The sequence below is a fragment of the Haliaeetus albicilla genome, chromosome 24, assembly GCF_947461875.1.
Source record: "Haliaeetus albicilla chromosome 24, bHalAlb1.1, whole genome shotgun sequence".
Lineage (NCBI taxonomy): Eukaryota > Metazoa > Chordata > Aves > Accipitriformes > Accipitridae > Haliaeetus > Haliaeetus albicilla.
Window position 1 is genome coordinate 20,280,730 of NC_091506.1, and position 23,535 is coordinate 20,304,264.

The 23,535-nt window shown below is 51.7% G+C and overlaps 2 protein-coding genes across 9 annotated transcripts in view; both read left to right on the forward strand.

The window, feature by feature from the left end:
* The first annotated feature begins 44 nt into the window (after positions 1–44).
* CDHR4 (cadherin related family member 4) lies at positions 45–6,936 on the forward strand. Its single transcript, XM_069769656.1, has 20 exons — positions 45–737; positions 1,082–1,102; positions 1,258–1,454; positions 1,526–1,688; positions 1,769–1,854; positions 1,989–2,084; positions 2,569–2,672; positions 2,745–2,881; positions 2,962–3,127; positions 3,222–3,372; positions 3,647–3,749; positions 3,984–4,199; positions 4,280–4,419; positions 4,501–4,645; positions 4,720–4,922; positions 5,011–5,150; positions 5,224–5,259; positions 6,330–6,396; positions 6,493–6,523; positions 6,669–6,936. Exons 1-20 carry the CDS (start codon positions 677–679, stop codon positions 6,722–6,724), a joined length of 2,319 nt encoding a protein of 772 aa, XP_069625757.1. The 5' UTR covers positions 45–676; the 3' UTR covers positions 6,725–6,936.
* Positions 6,937–8,318: 1,382 nt separating this feature from the next.
* IP6K1 (inositol hexakisphosphate kinase 1) overlaps positions 8,319–23,535 on the forward strand; it is a 39,143-nt gene continuing 23,926 nt past the window's right edge. For 2 of the 8 annotated variants that reach the window (XM_069769657.1, XM_069769663.1), the window contains exons 1-3: positions 8,319–8,455; positions 9,019–9,074; positions 13,557–13,656. The gene's annotated coding sequence lies outside the window, so the exon portion shown is untranslated. Of the gene's footprint in view, positions 8,456–9,018; positions 9,075–9,114; positions 12,439–13,556; positions 13,657–15,675; positions 15,714–16,512; positions 16,630–23,535 lie in introns of those variants that run through there. The other 6 variants (XM_069769658.1, XM_069769661.1, XM_069769659.1 and 3 more) reach the window with 6 other exon arrangements.

Sequence of the window (23,535 nt, forward strand, 5' to 3'; positions counted from 1 at the left end):
CCCCGCCCCGCCTCCGCCCCGCCGCCCCGGGGCCCCGCGCCGGGCACCAGCCCGGGCACCGCGGGACCGGGCACCCGCCGGGCGAGGCAGGACCCCCGGGGCACCGGGCGGGGAGGAGAAGGACCCGCCGCCCCCGGTCGGCAGCGCCCCGGCCCCGCGGGCAAGAGGGGGTCCCGGGGCCGGGAAGCCCCGGCAGGAAGGAGGTCGGCGCCGTTAGAGGGCCCCGGCAGAGGCACCCGCGGCCACCGGGCTGCCAAAATAGGTTGGAGTGTCGGAGGAGAGAAAGGTGACCCCGGCCGCAGGGGCCGCGCTCCGCCCCCGCCTATTAATTGAGAGCTAATAGCGCTTAATAGGAATTCCGGGAGAAGCGGCTCTGGCTTGCAAATGAAGGAGAACACGGCCAAAAATCACCTCCCAGCTAATTTTCCCCGTTCCCGAGCGTGCCGCGGCAGCGAAACCCCACGGAGCATCGCTGCCCGCCCGCCCCGCGCCGGCCGGGGGATGGCGAGCGGCGGGGAGCGGGGACGTGCGGGAACCGGGGGGGTATCGGGCCCATGGCCCGGCCCTGCCCCGGGGCCGGGCGGGCAGCCGCGGGTGGCCGGCGTGACGCTGGGCCGGGGTGGTGCCCAGCACCCCTGGCAACGCGCTCCAGCTTGTCCCAAACAGCCGACGAGCCATGGGCATGCACGGACGCCTCACCTTCCTCCTCCTCCTCCTCCTCAGCCTCAGTGCCCCAGGTAGGCACTTCAGGCTTGCAGCGTCAGGGGCACGCTTTGCCAAAGCCTGGGTGGGGACCGAGAGGAGGGGGACAGGGGACAGGCTCCCCTCGGTTGCCCCCAGGTGCCCGAGGCTGACCCCAGGATGGGCAGAGGGGCTGGCGGCTGCCTGGCTGGGTTCGGGCAGGGAGCGGGCATCGCTGGGGCATCCTCAGGGCATTGCCAGGGTGGCTTCAGGGCATCGCTGGGCCATACCCAGGCACCACTGAGGCATCTCTGGGGCATCACGGGGGCATCTCTGGGGCTTCCCCAGGGCATTGGCAGGACACACCCGGCAGGCTGGGGTGACACTCTCTTCTTTGCAGGGACTTTCGTCAGAGCGGCAGGTAAGAGCAGGGGGCCCTGGGCCCCGCTGCACCCAGCAGGGAGAACCATGCCCTTGTGGGTGCCTGGGTGCAGGAGCAGAGCTCCCTAAGCACAGCTGGGCAAGCGTCGGTGGCACTGACTGGGTGCAAGGCTGGTCCCCGGGGTCTCCCGCCAGCCCTGCCTGACCTGCCACGCGTGGTGGTCCTGAGCGAGGATGCGGTGCCGGGCACCTGCGTGGCCAAGCTGACCGTGTCCTGCAGCAACGTGAGCAGCAGCCCCAATGTCACCCTGCACGGCATCGAGCCCGGCCACCCCTTCAACCCCATCGCCATCAGCACTGACCCCGTGGCCCCTGCCACGTTTCAGGCAGAGGTGTGGCTGGGGGACAGGGAGCAGGGCAGGAACCCATGGGCGTCCTGCTAAGCGCCACGTCCCTGCGGCAGGTGACGCTACGTGCCGGTGCGGAGCTCGATGCCCGTCAGGTGAACCAGTACACCCTGAACCTGCGGGCCGCTTGTCCCGGCGAGGACGAGGTAGAAGAGCGGCTCTTCGTCCAGGTGACAGCAGAACAGGCGCTGCGCTGTGACACCCCCTTTGCCACTGCGGGTAGGAGCCAGGGGGTGCAGGGCAGCGGGGGCTGCGGGTGCCAGCCGGCACTGGGCTCCAACAGCCGTGCTGTGCCACAGGTGGAGACGTGGTGCAGGTGCTGGCGGACGTGGCACCCCGGACGCCCCTGTATGCGGTGCTGCCGCAGCCACTTGGTGGGCTGACGGTGAGTGGCGGCTGCCCCGGGGACCCACAGCCCCGCAAGCAGGAGCAGCCTTGGGGACAGTGGAACGTGGAGCGTGGGTGTGGAGCGGGGGGACAGGGGTTCCCACCCTCCTCCCACCACCCATCTCTCTGCAGTTCAGGCTCCGAAACCATGACACACCACTCACGCTCACCCACCGGGGCCTGGTGCTGGCGCCTGCCGGTGGCTTCGACCCCAGCAATGACACTCAGGTGGGCACCAGCGTCCTCAGGCTGTCACAGCCACGTCTCGGCGTGCCTGGGCTTAGCCCCTCACTGGTACTGCCTGCAGCTCTCTGCGTCCTGCTCTTCCCATCGGGCTCCCGTCTCCCCCCGGCCCCAGGAGTGCTCCAGCCCTGTCTTTGTCCAAAGCTCCATCCCCTTCTGCACGTTGAGTCCTGTCCCAATCCTCATCGCTGTCCCTATTCATGTCCCCATTCCGGTCTCCAGCTCATCCTCATCTCCATCTCCACCCCTCTTCCCATCCCTGTTCCTGCTCCAACCCCCATTCTCATCCCTGTCCCCCTTCCCTTTCCTGTCTCTGTCCCTGTTCCTGTCCCCATCCCGTCCCTATTCCTGTCCCTGTCTCTATTACTATCCTCATCCCTATCCCTGTCTCTGTCCCCACCCCTGTCCCCATCCCTGTCCCCGGTGCCACTCAGGGCTGTCCCACAGCCACCCTGGCGCTGCCCTGCAGATTTTCAGGCTGGAGATCGAGGTGATGGACCGCCATGGGCACAACTGCAGCGGGGCCGTGAGGGTGGAGGTGCTGCCATCGCACCGTCCCCGTGTCACCTTCCCGTGAGTGGGGCCGGGCCGGGCAGGGGGTGCTGGTGGCAGCAGGCCATGCCACGCTGCCTGCCTTGCTTGCAGTGAGCCGCAGTGGGCCGTGATGGTGCCGGAGGGCACCGGCCCCTTGGAGGTGGTCACGCGGGTTCATGCCAGCGGTGACAACGTCCACTATGCCATTCTTGCTCCTGTGGCACCCAGACTCTTCACCATCGATGAGGGTAAGCGGGATGGCGGGGGTCCCCACGGCCACCCTGTCCCCATCCCCATGCCTGGTGTGAGGCCGTGCCTTCTCCCGCAGTGACGGGTGAGATCCGCAGCACCCGCCGGCTGGAGGTGGGCCATGCACTCCTCCTCGTCCGGGCTTACAATGCGCTGCACCCCACCGACCATGCCACCGCCATGCTCAACGTCACCGTGCAGGGGACAGACCGGCAGGCACCGAGCTGCGTCCCAGCCATCTCCGTGTATGGTTTGGGGGGGGGAGTGGGGTGTGGACGATGCTCTGCTGTGCCCAGGACACAGGGGACAGGAGCTGAGCTGCTGGCTGCCCCACCGCAGGTCCCAGGTGCCTGAGACAGTGTCCCCTGGCAGCACCCTGGTGACACTGAGGTGCACTGACTCTGCCAGCACCGAGGGGTGGCTGCACTATGCCCTTGAGGGGCCCCCCGCCTCCCACTCCCGCTTCCGCATGGAGGGGTCACGGCTGCAGGTGAGCGGGGCTGTGGGCAGCGCCCAGGCGACCAGCAAGCCCGGACCTGGGGGAGTCCAGCGGGACAGTGGGGACCCTCTGACATGTGCCATCATGCTGGGTCCTGGGCCAGGGCTCCCCAGGGGCCTCTGGTCCCCAAGGCCTGCCTGTGCCCCCCCTTGCTCCTTCCTGCTCCCCTGGCATCCCAGCTTTGCGGGATACCCCAGCTTTGCGGGATACCCCAGCTTTGCGTAACATCTTGGCTCTGCCTGACCCCCCTGCCCTGGCTCGGCAGGTCAACACCACCCTGGACTATGACTCGGAGGCCGTGGCCGCCATGGGCTTCCAGTTCACGGCCACCATCGTTGTGACGGCAGGAGGGGAGCCCCCACGGAGCAGTGAGTGCCTGGGGGGGGGTGCAATGGGAGATGTCAATGGGCAGGTGGGAAAAGCCCCTTCCTGACCCCAAAACCAGCAGATCACAGAGGAAATGTTCCTTCCCTGCTGTCCCAGAGATGCCCACCCAAGGGGTGGTGCCACTGTCCCCGTGTCCCCCAGCCTGCCCAGCAGAGAGCATACCCAGCCCAGTGCAGGCTGGTGCCAGCGTGGCTGAGCCGCTGTGTGCCCCACAGCCCGCGTGCCCGTGCTCGTGATGGTGACGCCCGTCAACGAATTCACACCGGTGTGCCCCAACGGTGCCACCTTCACCGTGCCAGAGACGGCGGCTTTTGGCAGCGTTGTGGGGCGTGTGGCCGGCACCGACCGCGACTACCCACCAGACAGCCTCGAGTACAGCCTGGAGGGGGGCCCCAGACCCGCACAGCCTTTCTCCATCGACACGCGCACCGGTGAGTGCCAAGCCCCTTCCCCAGCCCCTGCCACCTCCTGTGGCACCCGCGGGTGCCCAGCAGCTCGCACCGCCCCGCAGGCGAGATCCGTGTGGTAGGACCCCTCGACTCTGAGCAGCACAAGAGCTACAGGCTGACCGTGCAGCTGACAGACATCCACAACGACCTGGACCCAGCGAAGCGGCGGAGCCGCCTGTGCGATGTGACCGTGCACCTGCAGGTGTGAGTGCAAGCCCATCGGGTGAACCATGGTGGGTGCAACCACCGCGGATGCCATACTTCCTCCCCCCGCTCCCGGCAGGCTGTGCCGGACCAGGCGCCAGTGTGCACCCCTGAGGTGCAGGAGCTGCGGATCATGGCCAGGTCGGGCGGCCGCCAGTCTGTCACCCGCCTGGCGTGCCAGAGCAGCCCCAACGGTGCCATGCTGTCATACACCATCACTGGAGGTGAGGAGCAGCCAAGCCACAGTACAACCCAGCCCCTCACTGCGACCTGGCACTGAGCAGACCCTCTTGTCCAGGCAACGAGGATGGGCGCTTTCAGCTGGAGGGAAACACCCTCTTCTACCTCCCCAATCACCTGGCCGAGCCCCGCACTTTTGTGCTGCTGGTGGAGGTACGGGGAGGCCCCGGTGTCCCCCGCCGCAGCACCACGGTGGCACTGGTGGTGCATGTCACCCCCTGGAGCACCCCAGTGCCACCCAGCACCACCACCCTGTGCACGGTAAGCAGAGCCTGTTGGCCAGGCAGGGCTCCCGGGTCCATCAGGCCCCCCGGCTGTCGCATGCCCCCTCACCCCACCGCCTCCGCAGACGCTGCTGAAGGAGCCACTGGTCGTTGTGAGGACAGAGGCGGTGTGGCACCCGCCGGCCTGGTTCGTGGCTGTGCTGACTGTCTCCGGTGCCCTGCTGCTGGCTGCCCTGGGCTGCATGGCCCGGACCCTGCTGTGCAGGTGAGCCCTGACCCCGTGGCACGGCACGGCACGGCAAGCAAGACTAGGGGCTCACGGCTGCCTTCTCCCACAGCAACCGAGACTCTGGCAAGCTGCTCCTGGACAAGAGGTGAGTGCTGCACGGCTGGGGCGGTTGTATCAGCAGCGAGGGGCAGCCGTGCATGTTGGCACAGGCTCCCATAGTGTCCTCACAGGCAGCTGGGGAGACGCAGCATGTGGGAGGTGTTTAATGTACCCTGCGTCTGGCTGTGGTCTGTGGGTTGCTGTGGCGGCGAGCTGACTCTGCCCCAGGGCAAGGGTGCAGCACTGATGAGAGCCATGGGTGCAGAGATGGCAATTTGGCCGGGGGACAGCCATGTCGGTGGCCGAGCTGGCGCACAAACTCTGCAGCGGGCAGGGTGGGATGGCACAGTGCTGGCGCCGCTGCCCGCTGCAGGGCTGGGTCCCGGCACTGGGGCTGGGGCTGCTGCACCTCACCAGGGGAGCCCCGATTTGACAGGGAAAGCTCCCTGGGAGGAGGTGAGCAGGCTGCACACCCCTCGGAGGATGAATGAGGGGTGATGGGCGGTGGAGAGGAGAGCCTGATGAGGCACTGGAGCCGGCCCAGCCTGTGCCGGGCGTCTGCACGGCGAGGAGGAGGCAGGCAAGCCTGCAGGCAGGATGACAGCCACCTCCAGTGGCATAACTGCCCCGGGGTGATGCACGGCTGGATCCAAGTTCATTGGTGAGGTTGAGGACACAGTGCTTGGTGGCACTGGGGCTGTAGTGGCCATGCAAGGGAGGAGACTCGGGCTCAGCCCCTGCAGGTGGCCCTCGCAGCAGGAGGGACTTCGGGGCTGCAGCTCCCCCTGCGCAGCATTCTCCGAGCACAAGAATGATACGTGCCGGCACGTGGGGAAAGAAGTGGATGTGGTGGCAGACCAGCTTGCTGCTTTCGGGCATCACAGAAAGGTGGTGGTGCTTGGGGGAGCACGGCCCCTGCCACAATCCCCTTCAGTGCCCAGGGGACACACAGGTTGGGCAAGGGACGATCAGGTAGGTGGATGACGGGCTCGATGGGGCGCAGCTGACAGCGCAAAGCCTGTCTGGCAACCCGCTCCTGGCAGCATCCCTCAGGGTGGAGGCTGGGGGCCCATCACTAACAGCGTGTCCCCCCCTTGCCCCCTCTTCCCTCTGCAGCTCCTGGGACGTGGCAGAGCAGAGCGGGGGTGAGGAGGAGCGGGGCCACCCCCACGCCGGCAGCCTGGTAAGTGTGTGCTGGTGGGAGGGTGGGTGCTCTGCCGGGGGCGTGGGAGGGAGCCCTGGGGCCTGCCGCACCCTCTCCTATCTCTCCTCCACACAGGAGCAGTTCGACGGCCGTGCCCAGGACCCACGTGAGTGCCCTGTGCCAAAGCCCCGGCAGCCTCGGACTGCGTCCCTCGAGGCAGAGGGGTCCGGGGGATGGGAGAGACAGGCGCTGGGCAGCGATGCCTGGGCAGCACCCGCAGGGCAACGGCTGAGCGCTGTCTCCCATCTCAGGCACCGGCAGGGACTATCTCTTCAACAGCGTGACTGGGGCACGGCGCTGGATCTGAGCGGTTTGAGTCGGTGAGGGGCTCCCCGCGACCCACAGCTCCCTGTGGGCCGTGCCGGGCAAAGCACCAGGTGCCAGCAGCACTGGTGCAGCCCTCGGACCTGGGAGGAGGAGGGGAACCCTCCTCTGTGGCTGAACTCGCCACCCATGGGGTGCAGCCAGCCCCTGAGCTGCCCCAGCCAGCACAGACCCAATAAATGGTGGCAGAGATTGCACCCGCTGCTGTGATTGCTGTAGGGAGTGCTGTGGCCGAGCAGTCTCGCCGGTGGCTGTCCTGCTGTGGCGGTCGTTAGCGCCGTCTTCAGTCAGGGATGTGGGTGGCATGATGCAGGACCAGGATGGCAGTTAAGGCAGCACCAGCCCTGGGCTGGGGTTGGCACTACAAAAAATGTGCCAAGGGCTTTGGTGGGGTCTGCTCCGGTCACGGCAGCATTTCTGTAGCCTCTGGATGTAACCCAGCTGGGGCAGTCCTCCACAGAGAGGTGATCTGGGGCAAGAAAACTCAATCGCGGGTAATTCTGAGAAACTTTTGCCCTGTGTCCCATGTTCGCCTCAAGCTCTCCCTTGCCAGAGCACTCCCGGCTGCAAGCGGGTGGGACGAGCAGCTGATCGGTGGAGGGGCTGGGTTTGTTAATTGGGTGGAAAAGTGAATTAGCGCGCACGCAGGTAAGCGTGACATGCTGCAGGAGAGTTAGCAGGGCCTGGCGAACAGGCGGCAGCGCTTTGAAGGAGTCAGTCAGCCCAGCGAGGTGGGAAACCGGTTATTTGAATTTCAAAGGAGCGCGCCACTGGATGCCTCCCAAGGAAATGAAGCACTGGCGGGATAAGAGGAAAGAGACTAATTTGGGGAGTAGGAGGAAGAGGATGGCAGGAGCCGGCCGTGGAATTTCACGGTGAAGAGGGGTCACCTGTGTGACTCTGCCTGGGGGCCCCCTTGTCCTGAGCCCACAGGAACTGTGCCCGTTCAGGATTTAAACCTTTTATTGCACCGGGTCTGTGCGTGAACACGTTCTGCTCGCAGCTCCGGGGAGCCAGCCCAGCGTGAGGAGCTGTTTGAGGCCAGGCCGCAGCGCGGGGGGGGGAAGCTGGGTTTAGCCCGGCTGACCGACCCTGCAAGATGCACCGCACCAAGCGGGCCGTGCCGGGCCGTGCCGCCCCGCCGGGGCCGCCACACTCGCCCAAGGCCCCGGGGGAAGGCGGATACGCCGGGCTGAGGCGTGAGACCCGTCTCCGAGCCGCGGTCCCCGGCCCGGGGAGAGCGGAGCCGCATCCCCACCAGGCCGCGCCTCACACGACCGCCCCAGCCCAGCGGGGCCCGCGGCCCGTGCCCATTGGGCGAGCGCCCCCCCCGCGGGTAGCCAATGAGGAGGCGCAGCCCGCGGGGAGGCGGGGTACTGGAGGGCGTCACGTGTGCCTAACGTGCGCGGCCATCCGGAGGCAGTCCGCGCACGGAAAGGGGAGGAGCGGCTCTGCGCTTGAGTGACGGCGGTTTTGAGCTATCAGCGTTTCCGGAGCGCGCCCGATGGGCGGGGCTCGGCTTTGGGTTGCCGCAAGAGGCGGCGGGGCGGGCTTTGGACGGCGCGGTTGCTATGACGGCCAGCATCGAGGCTCCGCCCCCTCGGCCGCCGCCATCTTGTTGTTGATTCGAACGGCAGGGAGCGGGCGGCAGGGAGCGGCGGCGCTGGGGGCTCGGTGTCGCCAGCCCCCGGCTGGGCAGGCAGGGCCGGCCCCGGTGAGCCACGGCGGGCGAGGGCCCGGGGCAGGCTGAGGGGCGGAGGGCTGAGCCGGGCGCGTTGCCGTGAGGGGAGGGAGCGAGAACCGGGCGCGCTGCCGTGAGGGGAGAACCGGGCGCGGCCCCGTGAGGGGAGGCGGGGGGAGATGTGAGAGGGGAGAGCCCGGTGCGGTCCGATTGAGGAGGGGGGAGAGCCCGGCGCGGCCCCGCGGGGAGGGGGGACAGAGGCGCGGCCCCGAGAAGAGTCGGGGTGAGGTGGGGGACCGAGCGCCGTGCCGGGAGGGGGGGTGTCCAGGCGCGGTCCTGTGAGGAGGGGAAGGGGGGAGCCCGGCGCGTCCTGGTGTTTGCGGGATGTGTGTGGGGGTGAGACCCAGGTGCTTCGCCGTGCGAGGCCCGTATGGGGCACAGCTGGGGCGGGGCGTCCTCCCGCGTGGGGAGAGCTCCGGGAGCTGTGGTCGGCAAGGGCAGCCCCGTGGGCAGCACGGTGCCTGGGCAGGGCCGTGCTGCCCCTGCCCGGTAAGCAGATCTAGCGTCCCTTCCCTTTGTGCCCTTCCCTTCTACAGAAGCTGCGCACAGGAAGGAACTCGGCAGACCGCGGTGGTAACATGAAACCAACATGGTGAGGAAGCTGGTGGGGTCGGGGGCCCTTCCTGCATCCCGACGTACTGCCACCCCTGCAGAGGAGGGGGTGTGGGCAGGCTCCGGTAATGCTGGCAGCCCCAGTGGTTACCGGAAGGTGCCTGGCAGTCCCCGGAGGCAGATGTGCTCATGGGTCTGCAGACCTGGACCGTAACCAACCTTCCCTGGGGTTTCCAAGTAGGACTTGGATTAGGAGAGGTGGTACTGACTCCTGTTCAGTTTTCAGCTACTCTGAATTTAAACTGGTGCCAGGCTCCATGTCCCTCCATCTTGCATCTCTGAATCAGCATGGCCCCCATTTTTCTTGCCAGCAGTATGCTTTAGTATGTGCTGCCTTTCTCATTTCAGCCTGTCTTGCTGTGTTTCTGCTCCATCTGCTTTTCCTCCCCTCAGGTTCACCTGGCTTAACTTGGTATTCAGAGCTTCTGAAGCTGAATTCCAAAATTGGCCTCTGCTAATGAAGCACTGAGTGGTGCCAGAACAGTGCGAGCTTGGGTCTCTGTTCATTCCTAATGTAATATTTCTATAGATGGTAGGCTTGTTTGTGTAAACTTAGTTGGTAGCTCGTCTTACAAAATAATATGCTATAATGTCTTGTGCAGGTCTCTGTATTGAACTGTCATCTGCAGCTGATATACTGACTGTGCATATGGTCAGATTTTTGATGGAGAAAAATACTGTATTCTTGTTATCTATCACTGAACTAAGACTTTGATTTCCTTATTACAGAGATTCTGTCGGGAGCTTGGAAGTGTTTTAGAATTAGATATATCAGCTATTAGGTGTTGTCACTGTAACTCTGAGTAGGTCTGTTAGGGGCATGCTAATCCTGTGCTGTGTAACAGTTCCTTGTTATTGAGATTGAGAAATATTTTTCTGTGGCTGGGTTAGTTTAGCACTGACCTAAGGTAAGTGCTTTGTTTTGGAGCTGGAAAGAATGGGGTACGTTGTGAAAAGATTAAGTGTGAACTCTGTATATAGCAAGATAACATTGGGTTGCTGTTTCAACTGTGTAAAATTCTTGTTTTGTCAATGTTTTGAATTGTCCTAATCTAATTTTTCTTCTGATCGCATTAGAGAGTGTTTCATCCCCTCCCTGGCTTTTTCAGCACAACTGTTTCCAGGTGCATGTATGAACAGCCTTATGCCATCCTGATTAGAGCCTGTTAGGTGGATCTGAAGTGTCCTTTTCATGGCATTGCCTTTGTTTCCTGTCTAATAAGGACTTTTGGGAGAGCAGGGAAAGTGATCCTTGGCTCCTTGAGGGGGAAGTTGATGTATACGAGGTTGTTACCATAGGAATCTGATGACCACAGGGGTAGAAAGAGTAGGATGTGCTGGTAGGACCCTCTTCTGAACAGTCCGTGTGTCTTTTGTAGCTTAGTTTCTACTTTGGTTATCCAGTAGGCACCTTGTGGCAGCTTTGCATGTTTCTTACATAGAAAAAGAGCCAGTGAGCACAGTTCACTGTTGAGATGAGAAAGGGGACAGTTTCTAGGATCCACTTCCAGTCACCAGGAGTTTTGGTTCTGCAACCTTCCGTGTGTAGCTTCACAGTCACTTTAAGCTCATGGAAGTATCGATTGCAACCAACCGGAGGTTCTTGCCCTGTCACTGGTGCCAGCTGGGGTGTTTGTGCAGGTGGGAATCAGAGTTCCCTGACTTATGAACTGATCAAACTGAAGACAAACTGACTTTTTTTTTTTCTCCCCAGCTTTGTGGGTGCTTAAATGATTTTGCTGGTGTAGGGGCAATGGTGGGAACATGGGAGTGGTGGTGGAATGGAGTCTTATTCTCGTTCAGGGTCACCTGCACTGTGTCTGTGAAACAGAGCAACAACATGTTTTTATATATTTAGTTATATAAAAATATAATTTAAAATACATATTTACATATATTTAAAAATTAAATGGAACAGTAGTGTCCATGCTTCTTCCCCACTACTTTTGTGAATAGTGTATTTGAGTGCTTCATCATCAGGATGACAGTATTGGGCATGTCCTTCTTATAAAAAATGTTCTAGAAAGCAAAATTAGATGTGCTTTGGGATCCCCTCTCATGGCAGACTGTGTAAGTCAGCTGACTTGCAAGTTATTCTGTATTGCGTTGCACATAGTGAGAAGTCAAAGTTAGAATAGCAAGCATGCCAGAGGTCGAAAAATGCCCAGGCTGAAGTAGTACCTGCACCCTTAATCAGCTAATTAGCCTTCTGAACAAGCATTATGATTTCTTCTTAATCATGCAGTTGCACGCTATTCTCATCCCATCTGAGCTGTCTAGTTTGTTTCTATTTCCCTGCCCCATGTATGGAGGTTATTTATTTCAGGTAAAATTATCGAACTCTGAAAATGTGACCTTGTTGAGCTTGACTAGTGCGAGATGACGAGCCCTGTACAAGCTTGGAGCTGTTTGTTGAGCATCTGCTTACAGGACACAGTCTCTTTGGTTCAACGTATCACCAAATGTGTAAAAAGGTTTGATCGCTTGTCTTTTTAGATTTCAGTTTTTAGTTGATTTCTCTGTCTGAAGGTTGTCGTGGATATGGTGAGTTCTGACTGGCACGCTGGGGTATGGGGTGGCACTGTCTTGTGGTTTCCATTGGCATGAGAAATGTAGGTGGTAAGTTCGAAGTTCAATATTCACAGCCTGTGCTTTAGGGGAGGTATGTTTCTTCCATCTGTGGTTGAAATGCAGGTCTTGAAGCCATAGAAAATCTGACAGAGGCCTTGTTTGGGCAATTACTTGGACATTGCGTTGTGACCCAGGCACTTGCTGCCATCAGATTTGCCCAATCTGCCTGTTGGGAATTGGCTTGTAACCTGCTTGAGACATGTGCATCACAGTTGAATATTGATGCTGGGAATTACAGTCTCAGAAGTTAGTATTGACAGAAAACTGCAGCCTGATTTGTTTACTCTTGCATTTGACAGTGTCACACTGTCAGCCTTGGTACTGGGCAGGGTTTAGATCTGAACTTGACTTGTGGAGTTTGTGTGTGGCAGCTCAGTAGAGCTGTGGCTCTGTGCTTGCTTGTTTATATAATGTGACTTGCCTAGGAACAACTGCTTTTATTTCTGACTTCTCAGTCTTTGAGAAGGAATGTATCAAAACCAAGCCTAGTAAATACAAGGGGTCCCTAGTGAGCTCTGAAATGGGTGAGCTAGAGAAAAGGAGTGAAAGAAAAGAAGAAAATGCGACAGAAACCTCTGCAAGAATCATGTCAAGTAAGCTGTAAGCTGAAGGAACCCTTCAGATATACGGAGGAGCAGCTAGCAGTCTTCCTCTTTTATATTCCTGATGTGACAGGAATGCAGAGCAGGATGCTGGCGAGTGTTTAATCTCAGGTTTGTTGCTACTGTTGTAGGGGTGGTGGGGGAGGAAGAGGAAGCGTTTGTGCATGGCTGCTTAGTTTCTGTTTTGCAGGCATTGCCTGTGCGCAGTGCCTGTGCTGTTCTGATGTGGCAGCAGCTGTTATTTTCGGCTTTCCCAGTGTGCTGTTCGTGTAGATGTACTTTCTAATAGATGTGGTTCTCTTAATTGGTGTGTGTGTGCTTCCTATATAGTCCCCATTGGTGTGAACTACTCTGCAAATAGTACAAAGGTGCAAGTCATTTGCCTTCATTTATTCCTGTAGGCTTGTCTATATGCATTTTGAGTGGCATTAACTGTGTATAAAAGACAAGCTTCTTTAAGCTTTCTTTTATTTGCATAACCCCTGTCAGTATGTGGTCAGTTTCATTCACAACAAATGATTTTATCCTCTTCTCTGAGGTGCCTCTCTATCTGTATAATGCTATCTATGGTAGTTAACACTGGTGCAATTGTTTCTGTTCAAAAATAACATGGGCGTAGCTGCTGTAATTATATTAGTAGAAGATCTGTGTCAACCAAATCTGATAAAAGCAGTAAAAAAGGTTATGAGATGTAATGTGCCTGTCCTGGTAGGATGTTACTACACGTGGTTGAGAGCTCTGATAGATAAGCTGTCTCTGATTTAGCTTTTATAGTTAGAAAGGTTATCTCCTCCACCAGCTGTCCTGCTTCTTTGCCAAACGCTACCTCCCTTGTATTAGGGCCTACAGCAGTGCCTGTTCAGCCGCCACAGTTTAATATACTATGCTTCAAGCTTTCTTCATTAACACCCATCATTGTCTTGTGAACCAGGCCAGATGAAGAACAGGCATGCATCCTGTTTTGCTCCACCCGCTGGCTGGTAATCTTCAGCTGAGGTTTGGAGGAGGCAGTTGGGGCAGTGGTCCCCTCAGCCCCAGTGGTACATTTGGTAAAGAGCATCTGTCAGAGCCTGGAGGAATGAGTGAGAGTATTTGCATCCTGGAAGGAGCTCGCTGTGAATTCTGGTCCCAGACTTGAGGGAAAGCAGTTCTGAATTGATGAGCAAGCAAAGATGTAAACAAAAGCTAATTTAGCACTTGCTAACTCGTATCCATACAACATCTTGCAGGCTGACTTGCTTCTGGCGTCCTGTTCCCTCTTGATTGTGAGAGGTTGGCTCCATATTCCAGTGACTGCTCAACAAAGAGAGCTTGGGTGACATCTGTAAGGTAACTTTTTTCTGTTTTGCCCAGAATACATATGCAGCCACCTTAAATATAATGCAAAGGGAAATAAGTCGCTTGCTTTTTGCCTCTCACTTTGTAATTTTACCCTTCAAGTAAGTATATGTAGATATGGTTTGTGGGAGGTATGCTTTTATCTTTGGAGGATACTACAGGAACTCCCAGGTAAGTGCTCTAGAACAGAGTGAAAAGCTCAGTCCTGTTTTATATTTGTTAACTTTTAGTCAAATTGGTGTCAGTTCTTTGTAATAAGAACTAAGCTTCCAAGATTTGGAGGCTAACTCTTATGCTCTAGCAATTCTGGCCACTTAGGTAGCTGAATTATCTTGCGCTGATTTCAGAACTCTATCATAGTCTGGTTTTTATTTTTTCCTTTCTACTATGAGGTTAGTTTGCTGAAAGATGATAGGCTGGCTTGATAGTCTTCCACGCTGAAAAGGGTTACTTTGTGCTGTTCTAAATTTGGAAATGATTCTAGCATACCTGTTTTGCCCCAGTTCTTTATCAACAAGTATATGACTCAATAGTATTACCTATGGTATAAGCATTTGTTTGCCAGCAGACTCGAATGACCTAATTTTCTCGAGACACTGCGTGTTTAAACAGTGGTTGTGTCACACTTTTCTGGTGGGGAGGCCCCTGACCTGTGTGACTAATGGTCTTTTCTAGTTTGAATTGCAACAGGTAATGACCAAAGATGCAGAGCTCCACAACTATCTTCCTGGGGTAGGGAGAGGAGACATATGGTGCCTTCTTGGCAGGGGATGCTCCTATGTCTTTGTCACAGCTGACTTAAGTGCTAATCTAAAGGTGAACTATTGTATAGCTCATATTCTGCTGTGACATTTCTCTTCCCTCCCTCCCCGTTGTTGCATTTTCCCTATTTTTTTAAACTGTCAGAGTGGGTTTATGCAAAATATCGTGTGATCTTTAATTCCGATTCGCGTTGTCCACTCTTGGTATCAAAGTATTGTCAAGCGTTTCAAAAAGTGAGTTTAGAAATCTTAGAAAGGTGCAAGAAGATAGGGCTGGCTGTTTGCTCTGTGTCCTTTGACAGTACTGTCTAAGCAGCTTAAGCATGTGTGGGGAGGCAGTCATGATCTCATTACAGCTAACTATAGGCGATAAGCAGCTTTGAGCACCAAAATCAGTGCACCAGTGAATGCAGATGTCAGTGAGTTATTTAAAGCAGAAAGGATTTGGGAGAGAAGCCTAGGGGGCTACATAGTCCTGTGTCTTAGTCAGTGGCTGAATCAAACCAAAGAGTAACTTCAATGAAAATGTTGGAGTTATTGCAGAAGATGAGGTATAACTGTGCTCTTGTGTTGATTTGAGTACTGTTGTGGACTGTAAGTAAAACTGGTAAAGTCCTGGAGCTTTGGAAGGCCCTCACAACACTTGCTGCCTGGTGGAAGGTATATTTCACTTTTCCAAACTGTGGTCTGTGTGTAAAGCTACATGGCAGGTCTGAGGAGAGTGTGTCTGTCAGATACATGGGGGTTGACTCACTCATCCCACAAATGTAGGGGAGGGGGGAAAGACCTTTTAACTTCAGTCTTTTGAGTCTGTCCCAAAATAATTGTTAAAGCAGTCTGAAGCTCAGTTTTTGTTGAAACACTGTATGTGCAGTTTTTTTAGATAGTTTCTTAAACACCCCCACACCTCCCACAATAAAACCCATATCAGGTTAATCTTGAATATGTGGATTTTGCTTAGATTAAAAGTGACCATATACAAAATGATTATGGATACCCTTACTTTTGCAGATATTAGAATGGTTTGCTTTATTTCCCATTTGGACCAAATATTGTGTTTTTTCTTATGCTGTGCAAGTGGCATTTTCTTTGATTGGGTACAAATCTTCTTTATGTAATTGAGGTCTTAAAATTTTGCAGTTCTTACCGCAAGTGTTGACCTGAATACACTTGCTAAAATTTGAAGGTAAGCTAAATCTGAACCAATAAGCAGTATCAGGCATGCTTTATGCATCTTTTCTTTTTACAGAACTGAGAGAAAACCTCTAACTTCATTAGTCAGACTGAGTAAGTACCATTGTTGTGCACCATGTGGAATCTGAATAGTTTTCACTCTTCAAGTGCTATGCATGCTGGTATTTTTTTTCCCGGTAATAGCAGCACTTGGGGTTTCTGTTTTTCCCCTTAATTATTCTTAGCTTTAGTTAAGTAAGATCACAGGTATTTCTGTTCCTGTGGTCTGTTCATTAGTCATGTAGCATTGTTAGGACTGACACTTCCATATGTATTTCAGCAGTTGAGAATACAGCGAACCTACTGACACCTTGGTTCACCTAATAACAAAACCCAGTCATCTTAAAAATTAATTCTGCTTTGTAAATGCAGCTTGACTCAAATATTCTTACTTAAAATAGTTAAGAGTATTTTATCGTTCACCAGCCAAAAGTAAACCAAGCTCTTTATTCACTGCAGTGAATATAGCTTCCTAAAACCTGGCAATTAAAGGTTACAAGTTAGATTGTGAAGTGTTTCCAGACGTTGTGGTTTTTGTACTTCATCCTATTGTGACATGACAACCAGGAGAAAATTCAAAACCTTTTAAAAATTTCAATAAGGTCAGTTTGTGTCTTGCAGTAGTGAGCTTGGCAGGTTGACTCTTTGTGAGTGCAAAGCAGTTTCTATTGTTTCAGGTTTGCTATCATTTGCAGTTTTCTTACGATCCTCGAAGATAACTGCATGTTATTTTCTACCCATAATGCTTGTTAGTTTGTGTCTTTCAGTCTGAGAGGGCATGCTTCTGGCACCTGTTATCATACTGTCTTGAACTGGAGAAGAAAACGGAACAGTAAATTTGCTTTCCCTAGCTCTATGTGGCCCATGATGTATTATAATCCAGATGTCTGTGAGAATACATCTGATTTAGCAGACTGATGTTTTGTAGAAGCTTCAACACAGTCTTCCAGTATCTTTAGAGGAACTGAAGGTATGAAAAATCAAGGTAGCTTTTATGCACTTGAGGCGGACCTGCTATTAAAAGCAAACTTGCCACAGTCTGTATGTCTTCCAAATGAATGTGTGATGTGCTTTTTTTAGCATATGAGGAAAAAGTAATTTATTTTTATATATGTATATATATGCATGCAGGTGGTGCACTTAATAATTAGACACAAGCCAATTTGACAATAGATCAGGTTTAACAAATTATTTTCTTTTTGCTTTGGCTTTACAGCTCTGTTACAACAACTGTGGCCACTGGCTAAGTAAGTGACACTCTAGAAAGCCTGTTGGAAAGAGCTTTGAGCTCTACTTCAGCATCTTAACATTCAGATAAGATATTGGAAATTTGTGGCCTGTAGAATGTTTACAAGAACTGGTTTGCAACAGCTGCAGTGAATGGGAAGTTAAATATAGGCTTTGTTTGTCTGATTCTTCACTTAATTTGAAAAGGAGGAGTTTCTTGTTTCAGACCTTCAGAACAGAACTGGCTCATGTGGTAGAGTATTCCAACAGGCCTGCTGCCCAGTGTCAGTATATAAGGAGAGTAATAATAAAGATTTTGAGTATTAAAGGTCCCTTTCCTTTGGAAGGAGCTTAAGAAATACAGTAGGGTGAATTGTGTTCAGGGACTGCTGCTTTGGCATCTAGGAGCTCCCTTCTGCTTGGATGTTTCTTTTTGCAAAGCCGAAGTTACATTGGATCTCTTGGAGGTGTGAGGTTTGAGAGGAGAAGGCACTAAAGGATGGCAGTGCTGGCTCCTGGTGGGTAAAATGATCTTGCAGACATTTTTAAAGGCCAAATTTTGGTTTTTGCTCTTCAAAACGCATAGCATCTTGCCAAGCTTGAAGCTGTGACTAGCTGTCCAATTCATGTATCTTCTGAGAAGATAGCCTCAGGTTCAGATTGCCTTTCATTTTCACTCAAGTGGCTGGGGGCATCTCTGTTAATTCTTTGCCCTTTACCTTCCAGAGCATACTGCAAGCCACAAAACAACCCCAAGGTATTTTAACAGCTTTAACATTTTCAGTATGAGTGATTGAGAGTCTTGCAGATTATGCTGATCCCCAGAAGAGTTAACAGGATAACAAAAGGCCCAGATCAAAATCCCTTCCATGACCCTGAGTTGTGTGTCATGTATGTGTTGCCATATTGGTTTTTTTTAATGTCACAAAGGATGTGAGAGTATCCTTGTATGAAATTCGCTTTATGAAAGAGTTGTAGCTAGTTTCAAATGAAATCTGCTACCTTAGCTTTAAGGGCCGTCAGAGACTATATCATATATTTTACTTAAGTACTAGCTTTAGTGTGCTGTTTTTGTCTAAAATATGTTTATTATGACAGAAACTCTGTTATTTCCTATTCAAAACCTCAAAACCAAAATGTTGCACTTTATCCCTCTTTTTCCATGACATTATTTACTTTGTTGCAGCACCTACCTTGAGAATTTTTTTTTTTTCCTAACATGGAGCTCAGATTTTTCTTTTGTTCTCCTCTGTGTTTGTTTTTTTGTGGTTTGGGTTTTTTTTTGTTGTTGTTTTTGGTTTTGTTTTTTTTTTTTATTAGTGGGTGGACCATACAAGAGAATGTACAGTAGATGAGAATGTACCTTCGTTTGGTACTTTCTCATGGAAAAAATCACAAGGAAGTGTCAAGTTGGGAAGTTGTAGCTCATGTTTTCTTGCCTGTGACCCTTAAGGGTCATCTGCTTAGGAAAATTAAACTGATATCAAGTAGGGGGCATGGATTTGCAACGTGATTATGTGGCTTTAACTCCCTGTGGACGTGCTTATAAGGTCATTTCTGCTACAAATGGTTGGGACAGCTGCATTAATCAGCATGTTCATCCTTGCCTAGTGCAGCTCTGCCAGTGGAATCCCTTAATGTAGATACAGTTACAGTGATAAAACCGCACTTTTAAAATAAAGCTTGTTTTTTCTGGGGTATTGAGAAGGTACACGGTGATGTGAGTGCTTTTTTTGTCATTGTGACTAGCGCTTTTTCCAAGGAAAGAAGGATTAGGTAGAAAAGTAGGGCCCCAAAATATGTCTTTTCTAGCTGAATTAATTTTTTCATCAGCAGCGTAAAAATAGAAGGGATTGCAGCAGGAGACGAGGGCATCCTCTGTCAGTTGGTCTAATAAAATATTTTACCTATCCCTACAAACCTTGCTCTACTTATTCTAGAATGGGTGTCTATTTGGCATCGCAGGGCAACCTGCAGGTCCCTTTTCTCATACAATAACTTAAGCTGTGTTCTGAGCATTGACATAAATTGGAATACTGTACATCTGACTGTCTTGGATTTCTCTGCCTCTCTGACCTTTTTCAGATGCTTAAGAAAGCCCCAAATTTTGTTTAATGTCAGTGTCTCGGAACTGTGTTAGCAGAAGAAACCATTAGATAACAGCTGCTCCTTGTATTCCTTTGGCTCAAGTATTTGTTTACTAGAGTGAAGTGAATTTGTTTGGATAATCTTGCTTTTATGCTCTTAAGTCTTTCTGTGGAACTGATGTGCTCCTAGATTGATTGTCCTTTTCTGTTTCTGCCATTTGAGCAGAAAAGTTGCTAAAGGGTTTGGTTCTTCAGCCAAACAAGCACCATATTCACCTAAGAGGTGCCCTAATTTGAGTCTGTATTAACAAACTCAATTCAGTTGATGGACTAGGACACAAATTCTTAAAATCTTGAGAATTTAATTATCAGGTAAGACCAAGTTGAAATGGAATGCAAGGGGATCGTGGAAAATAAAATGATCACCAAACTGTAGTCTTTTCAAAACAGTATACAGGTAAGTTACTTGACTATCCTGCTATTCCTTTCTGAAATACTGTTTTGCTGATGGCTAAAGTACACCAGGACTGAATGGTTTGACTAAGGTCACTGAAGCATTCAGTGGAAGCACCAAAACCAGTAGCCTATCCCTAGTTCTTTTCTTTCCATGGATTTCTCTTTCTTTGGATGACCTCAGATTATGGTTATCTAAATAATCTCTTAACCAAATCAACTGAGCACTTTGACCTGTTAAACTTCAGTGGAGAGATGTAAGAATTGCTATATTTTACCTGGCTTCAAATGTTTTAACAGTGTTCAGACAAAAGCTGGGCTGTCCGGTAAAACCACATGATGCCATTTGGGCCTTGCCAAATGAAAGTGTTGTCAGCTTCCCTGTGTAGAAAAAGAAAAGAGTAGCTGAAGCAAAATGTTTGTTCAGCTTTATCTTCACAGTAAGACAGAGAAAATTCTAATGCATGTGCCCCTCCATTCACTCTCAAACTCAGTTCTGACTGCCGAAATGCCCCAGTATATCTCTGCCTGCATACGTGAGATAAAGTCCTCTTGGGTAGTGAAATTCCAGATCGCATAAGGCTGTGAAGCTTACTGTTACTGCCTTGCTTTCTGTGGAGGGGTAGGTGGAGCTTATGCAGACAATGTATTGAAGTCAGAGTATTAACCTTTTTGTTCAAAGCTGCTGTTTGTGTATCAACCTGCAGATTTGGCAGAACTTCCTCAGGTCAGGATGCTACTCTGATGTGGTCTAGTGGTGACAAGGCAGAGCTAGGACCTATGCCATGGCTAAGTATATGTTTGTTTCTGGCCACAAGTGAGAAGATGGGCGTAGTACTGATGTTTGCTTGTTTGGATTTTAAGCTCGGTCTCTTTCTAACAGCATGAGTTGTACTGAATGGGCATTGGTACAGATTTCTTGAAGGCAGAGATCCTGTAGTCCTCAGTTCCTTTGAGAGCCAATTGCTTGGAATCCCTTTATCTAACACTGTTCATTTCCATATAATTAATTCTCAGACAGCTCAGAAAAAGGGCAATGTATAGATCTGAGGAGGAGATGGATCAGAGTGGTGTCACAGCCCACAGCATATCGCAGGAATTGTAAAGCTGCTTTACAGTGAGCTTGAAGTGAACCAAATTAAATGCTGGTTTTGAAAGGCCTTAAGGGTGAGATTAGCTTGCTTGTGATGGTTCTTCGTGGCAAGTTTGTGTTTGGCTTTGATGCATAACTCTGAGTTGATAGGTTTAAATCTAAATGTTGTCCTAATTCCTAGGAAACAAAACAGTTGTGCTGCTTCCTGAGTACTGGGGCCAGCTTCTGCTCCTTACCAGCTGACTTTGCAAAGGGAGGGGAGAGCACGGAATGTGTCATTGCTCACAATGTGCTCTTTGGATAGAGTTCCTGGATCTCTACTGCGGGGTCAGTCCCTTCAAAATGAGAACCACTTCTCTGCAGGTTCTAAATGGCTGCTTAACAGTAGCTGTGCTCCATTCCTTTGGATATTCCCTTCTCCTTGTCACAGCTGGGAGTGGGATGTGGGGTCTTTGCTTAGCTTTCCTCCTTAGTAGCCCACATACAAAGTAGAGACAAAGGAAAAGTGTTTGACTATCTGCTTAAGTTTTCTGAGTAGCAGAGTATTGCAGGACTGCACTTTGGAGGTGAAGAGGAAAGCGCAACTTTTTTTTTTTCCCTGCTGTGAAATGCAAAAATGCATGGACAAACAGTAGCACAATGTTTTCCTTGTTAGCAGTGGGAGGAAGAGGCAGGTGGGAGAATGTTTCTCCCTGGCCCTAATGAGGTCTGTTTGTCTCTTGCATTTAAGATCTCAACATAAATACGTGGGGTGGCAAGTGACTGCAAAGAGATTTTTGCTTAAGTCAGGTCTCAGTCAGCAGCTTAATAGAATGTGTTTTCTGTAACTTGTGGAGAAGGTTATGAGCAGTTAATGCATATCATGCAAGTTTTGCTGTAATTGCTATCTTTTTCTTTCTTTTTTTGAGGGGGGGGGGAGTAAGTAGTGGAGATACTGGAGTAAAGGACAGGGAGTCTGCATTGTACATTTCCATCGTGACCTGAGAAATGAATTGGCTTAGTCACAACAGTTGAGCTGTAGTGAATTGTCAGGCCATTTTCTGGGAGGCTTGAGTTTCTGTCAGTGGCTTCGGCGTACGGGTAAAGAAAATCCAGTTTGAGTCTGTCTCTGCTGCTGAAGGAGATGTACTTAATATCCATGTCTTTGCTGAAGGGACTCCTGCTTGAGACAAAGCCTCTTCCTGGTTTTCTTTTGGTTGTTTGCCCAAGTAAACAATTTTATCATTGGAAATGGATATTGAAGTTTTCAAATCCACCTTGTTCCCAGAAGGGGGCAGGGGAGACTTGCGAGTTCTGGAGTCTCATAAAACGTACTTTTGTTTGCTTGTGTTACACTTCCGTGCTAGCTTTCAGACACAGCAGGCACTGCCGTCACTTTGGCAGTGTGAGCATGGCACAATGAGATGCCTGCTCAATGCCAGAAGCCTGCAGCAATGACCTAGGCTGCAAGCATTTTGTGTCCTTTGGTTCTCCTTTCACTTGGGGAGCATTAGAACAGCTTTGAGTTTTCTCTTGCTGTTCCCCCTTGTCTGATACACTGAGATATTATGCATGTAAAAACCATGAGAATATAGAGTCATCATAAAGCATCTCCTTTTCTATACCTAGAGCAGTCTGGCTAGTTGGCATCTAACTGGGTAAAAATCTTAGTTGCTTATTCCATTGACTAGATTTTTCTCTTAATTAAAGCCAAAAAGAAGCTTCTCCATGAAACTTTCTTGGGGATTTTCATGAGGGCCTAGGTTTGCTCTTTACAGACCTGACTTCCCTTTGTTAAATTCACCCAGCCTGGCTCACAGTGAGAGGGAGGCTTTTTTGCCAAATGTTTTAGAAATGGGGTCATGCAACCCTCCAGCAAGTTGTTTTTTTACATCCTGCAAAGAGACCTGTGGTTTCTTTGACAACCTGGAACACAGACAGAACAAACTCAGCTCTGGTAGTCTGCATTTCTGTCTTTGAATTGTGGAAACAGCTACTTTCTCTCAGGACAGTGCTTATTACAACATCCCTGATAATGGTGATGTATGTAGCTTCTACCTCTACATCAGCAGTAAAAGGCTGAACAAAGAATCTGCTGAATGAGGTGGCTGAATGAGTTGGCACAGACTTGCTTGAGGTATTCAGTGCTTTTTATGCCCAAATCTTCGGTGGTAAGGTCTTCTGGGCCCCTGTGTTTAGAGGCAGGGTTCAAAGAGGAAACAGCAATCAGAAGCAAATGAAAACAGAGTGAGAGATTACTTAAGAGAGCTTGAGCCATGTGAGTCTATGGGACCTGATGGGCTGTACCCAAAGGTGGTGAGCTGGCCGTGTCATAGTGATGCCAGTCTTGGTCATCTTTGAAAAGTCACAGAGATGCTGGGATATCTCTGATAAGTTGACAAAGGCAAATGTTGCACTTCTCTTCAAAATAGGCCCAGAGGGTAATCCAGGGATCTACAGGCTGCGCAGCCTCACTTCAGTTGTGGGTCAGGTCCTTTTGGTACACCTTTCTGGGCATGTGAAGCGATGTGACTGGGAACAATCAGTATGGATTTGCCAAAGGTAAGTTGTGTCTGATCCACTTCATTGTCTTCTGTGATAAAATAATTGGATTTGTGGATGAGGAAAAGCACTAGAGGCCATTTAGCTTAAGTTTACTGAGTTTTTTGATGGTGTCTCCCACAATATTCTTGCATGCAAGTTGGGACATTACAGGCTGGATGGGTAGAGCATGAATTCAAGCACATCAGGGAATACTGAAGAGTAAATGGAATCAGAGGAGGATGAACTGGTGATTCATAGAGAGAGCTCTTTCTACACAGCAGGATGATAGCTTCTGAAAGTAGGCTCTTAATCAGTCTTAGTTTTCTTCCTGAACGTCATTCTTTACCACAATGTGATAAGAGTGGATGGAAGACAGTATTTAAGAGGCTGTCTGGTTGAAATTCATCAGTCTTTCTTATTATCAGTGCAGAAGATTAATCTGTCTTGGGGGAAGGCTGCGGGGGTTGACGTGAATGTTCTTCAAGATTACCTT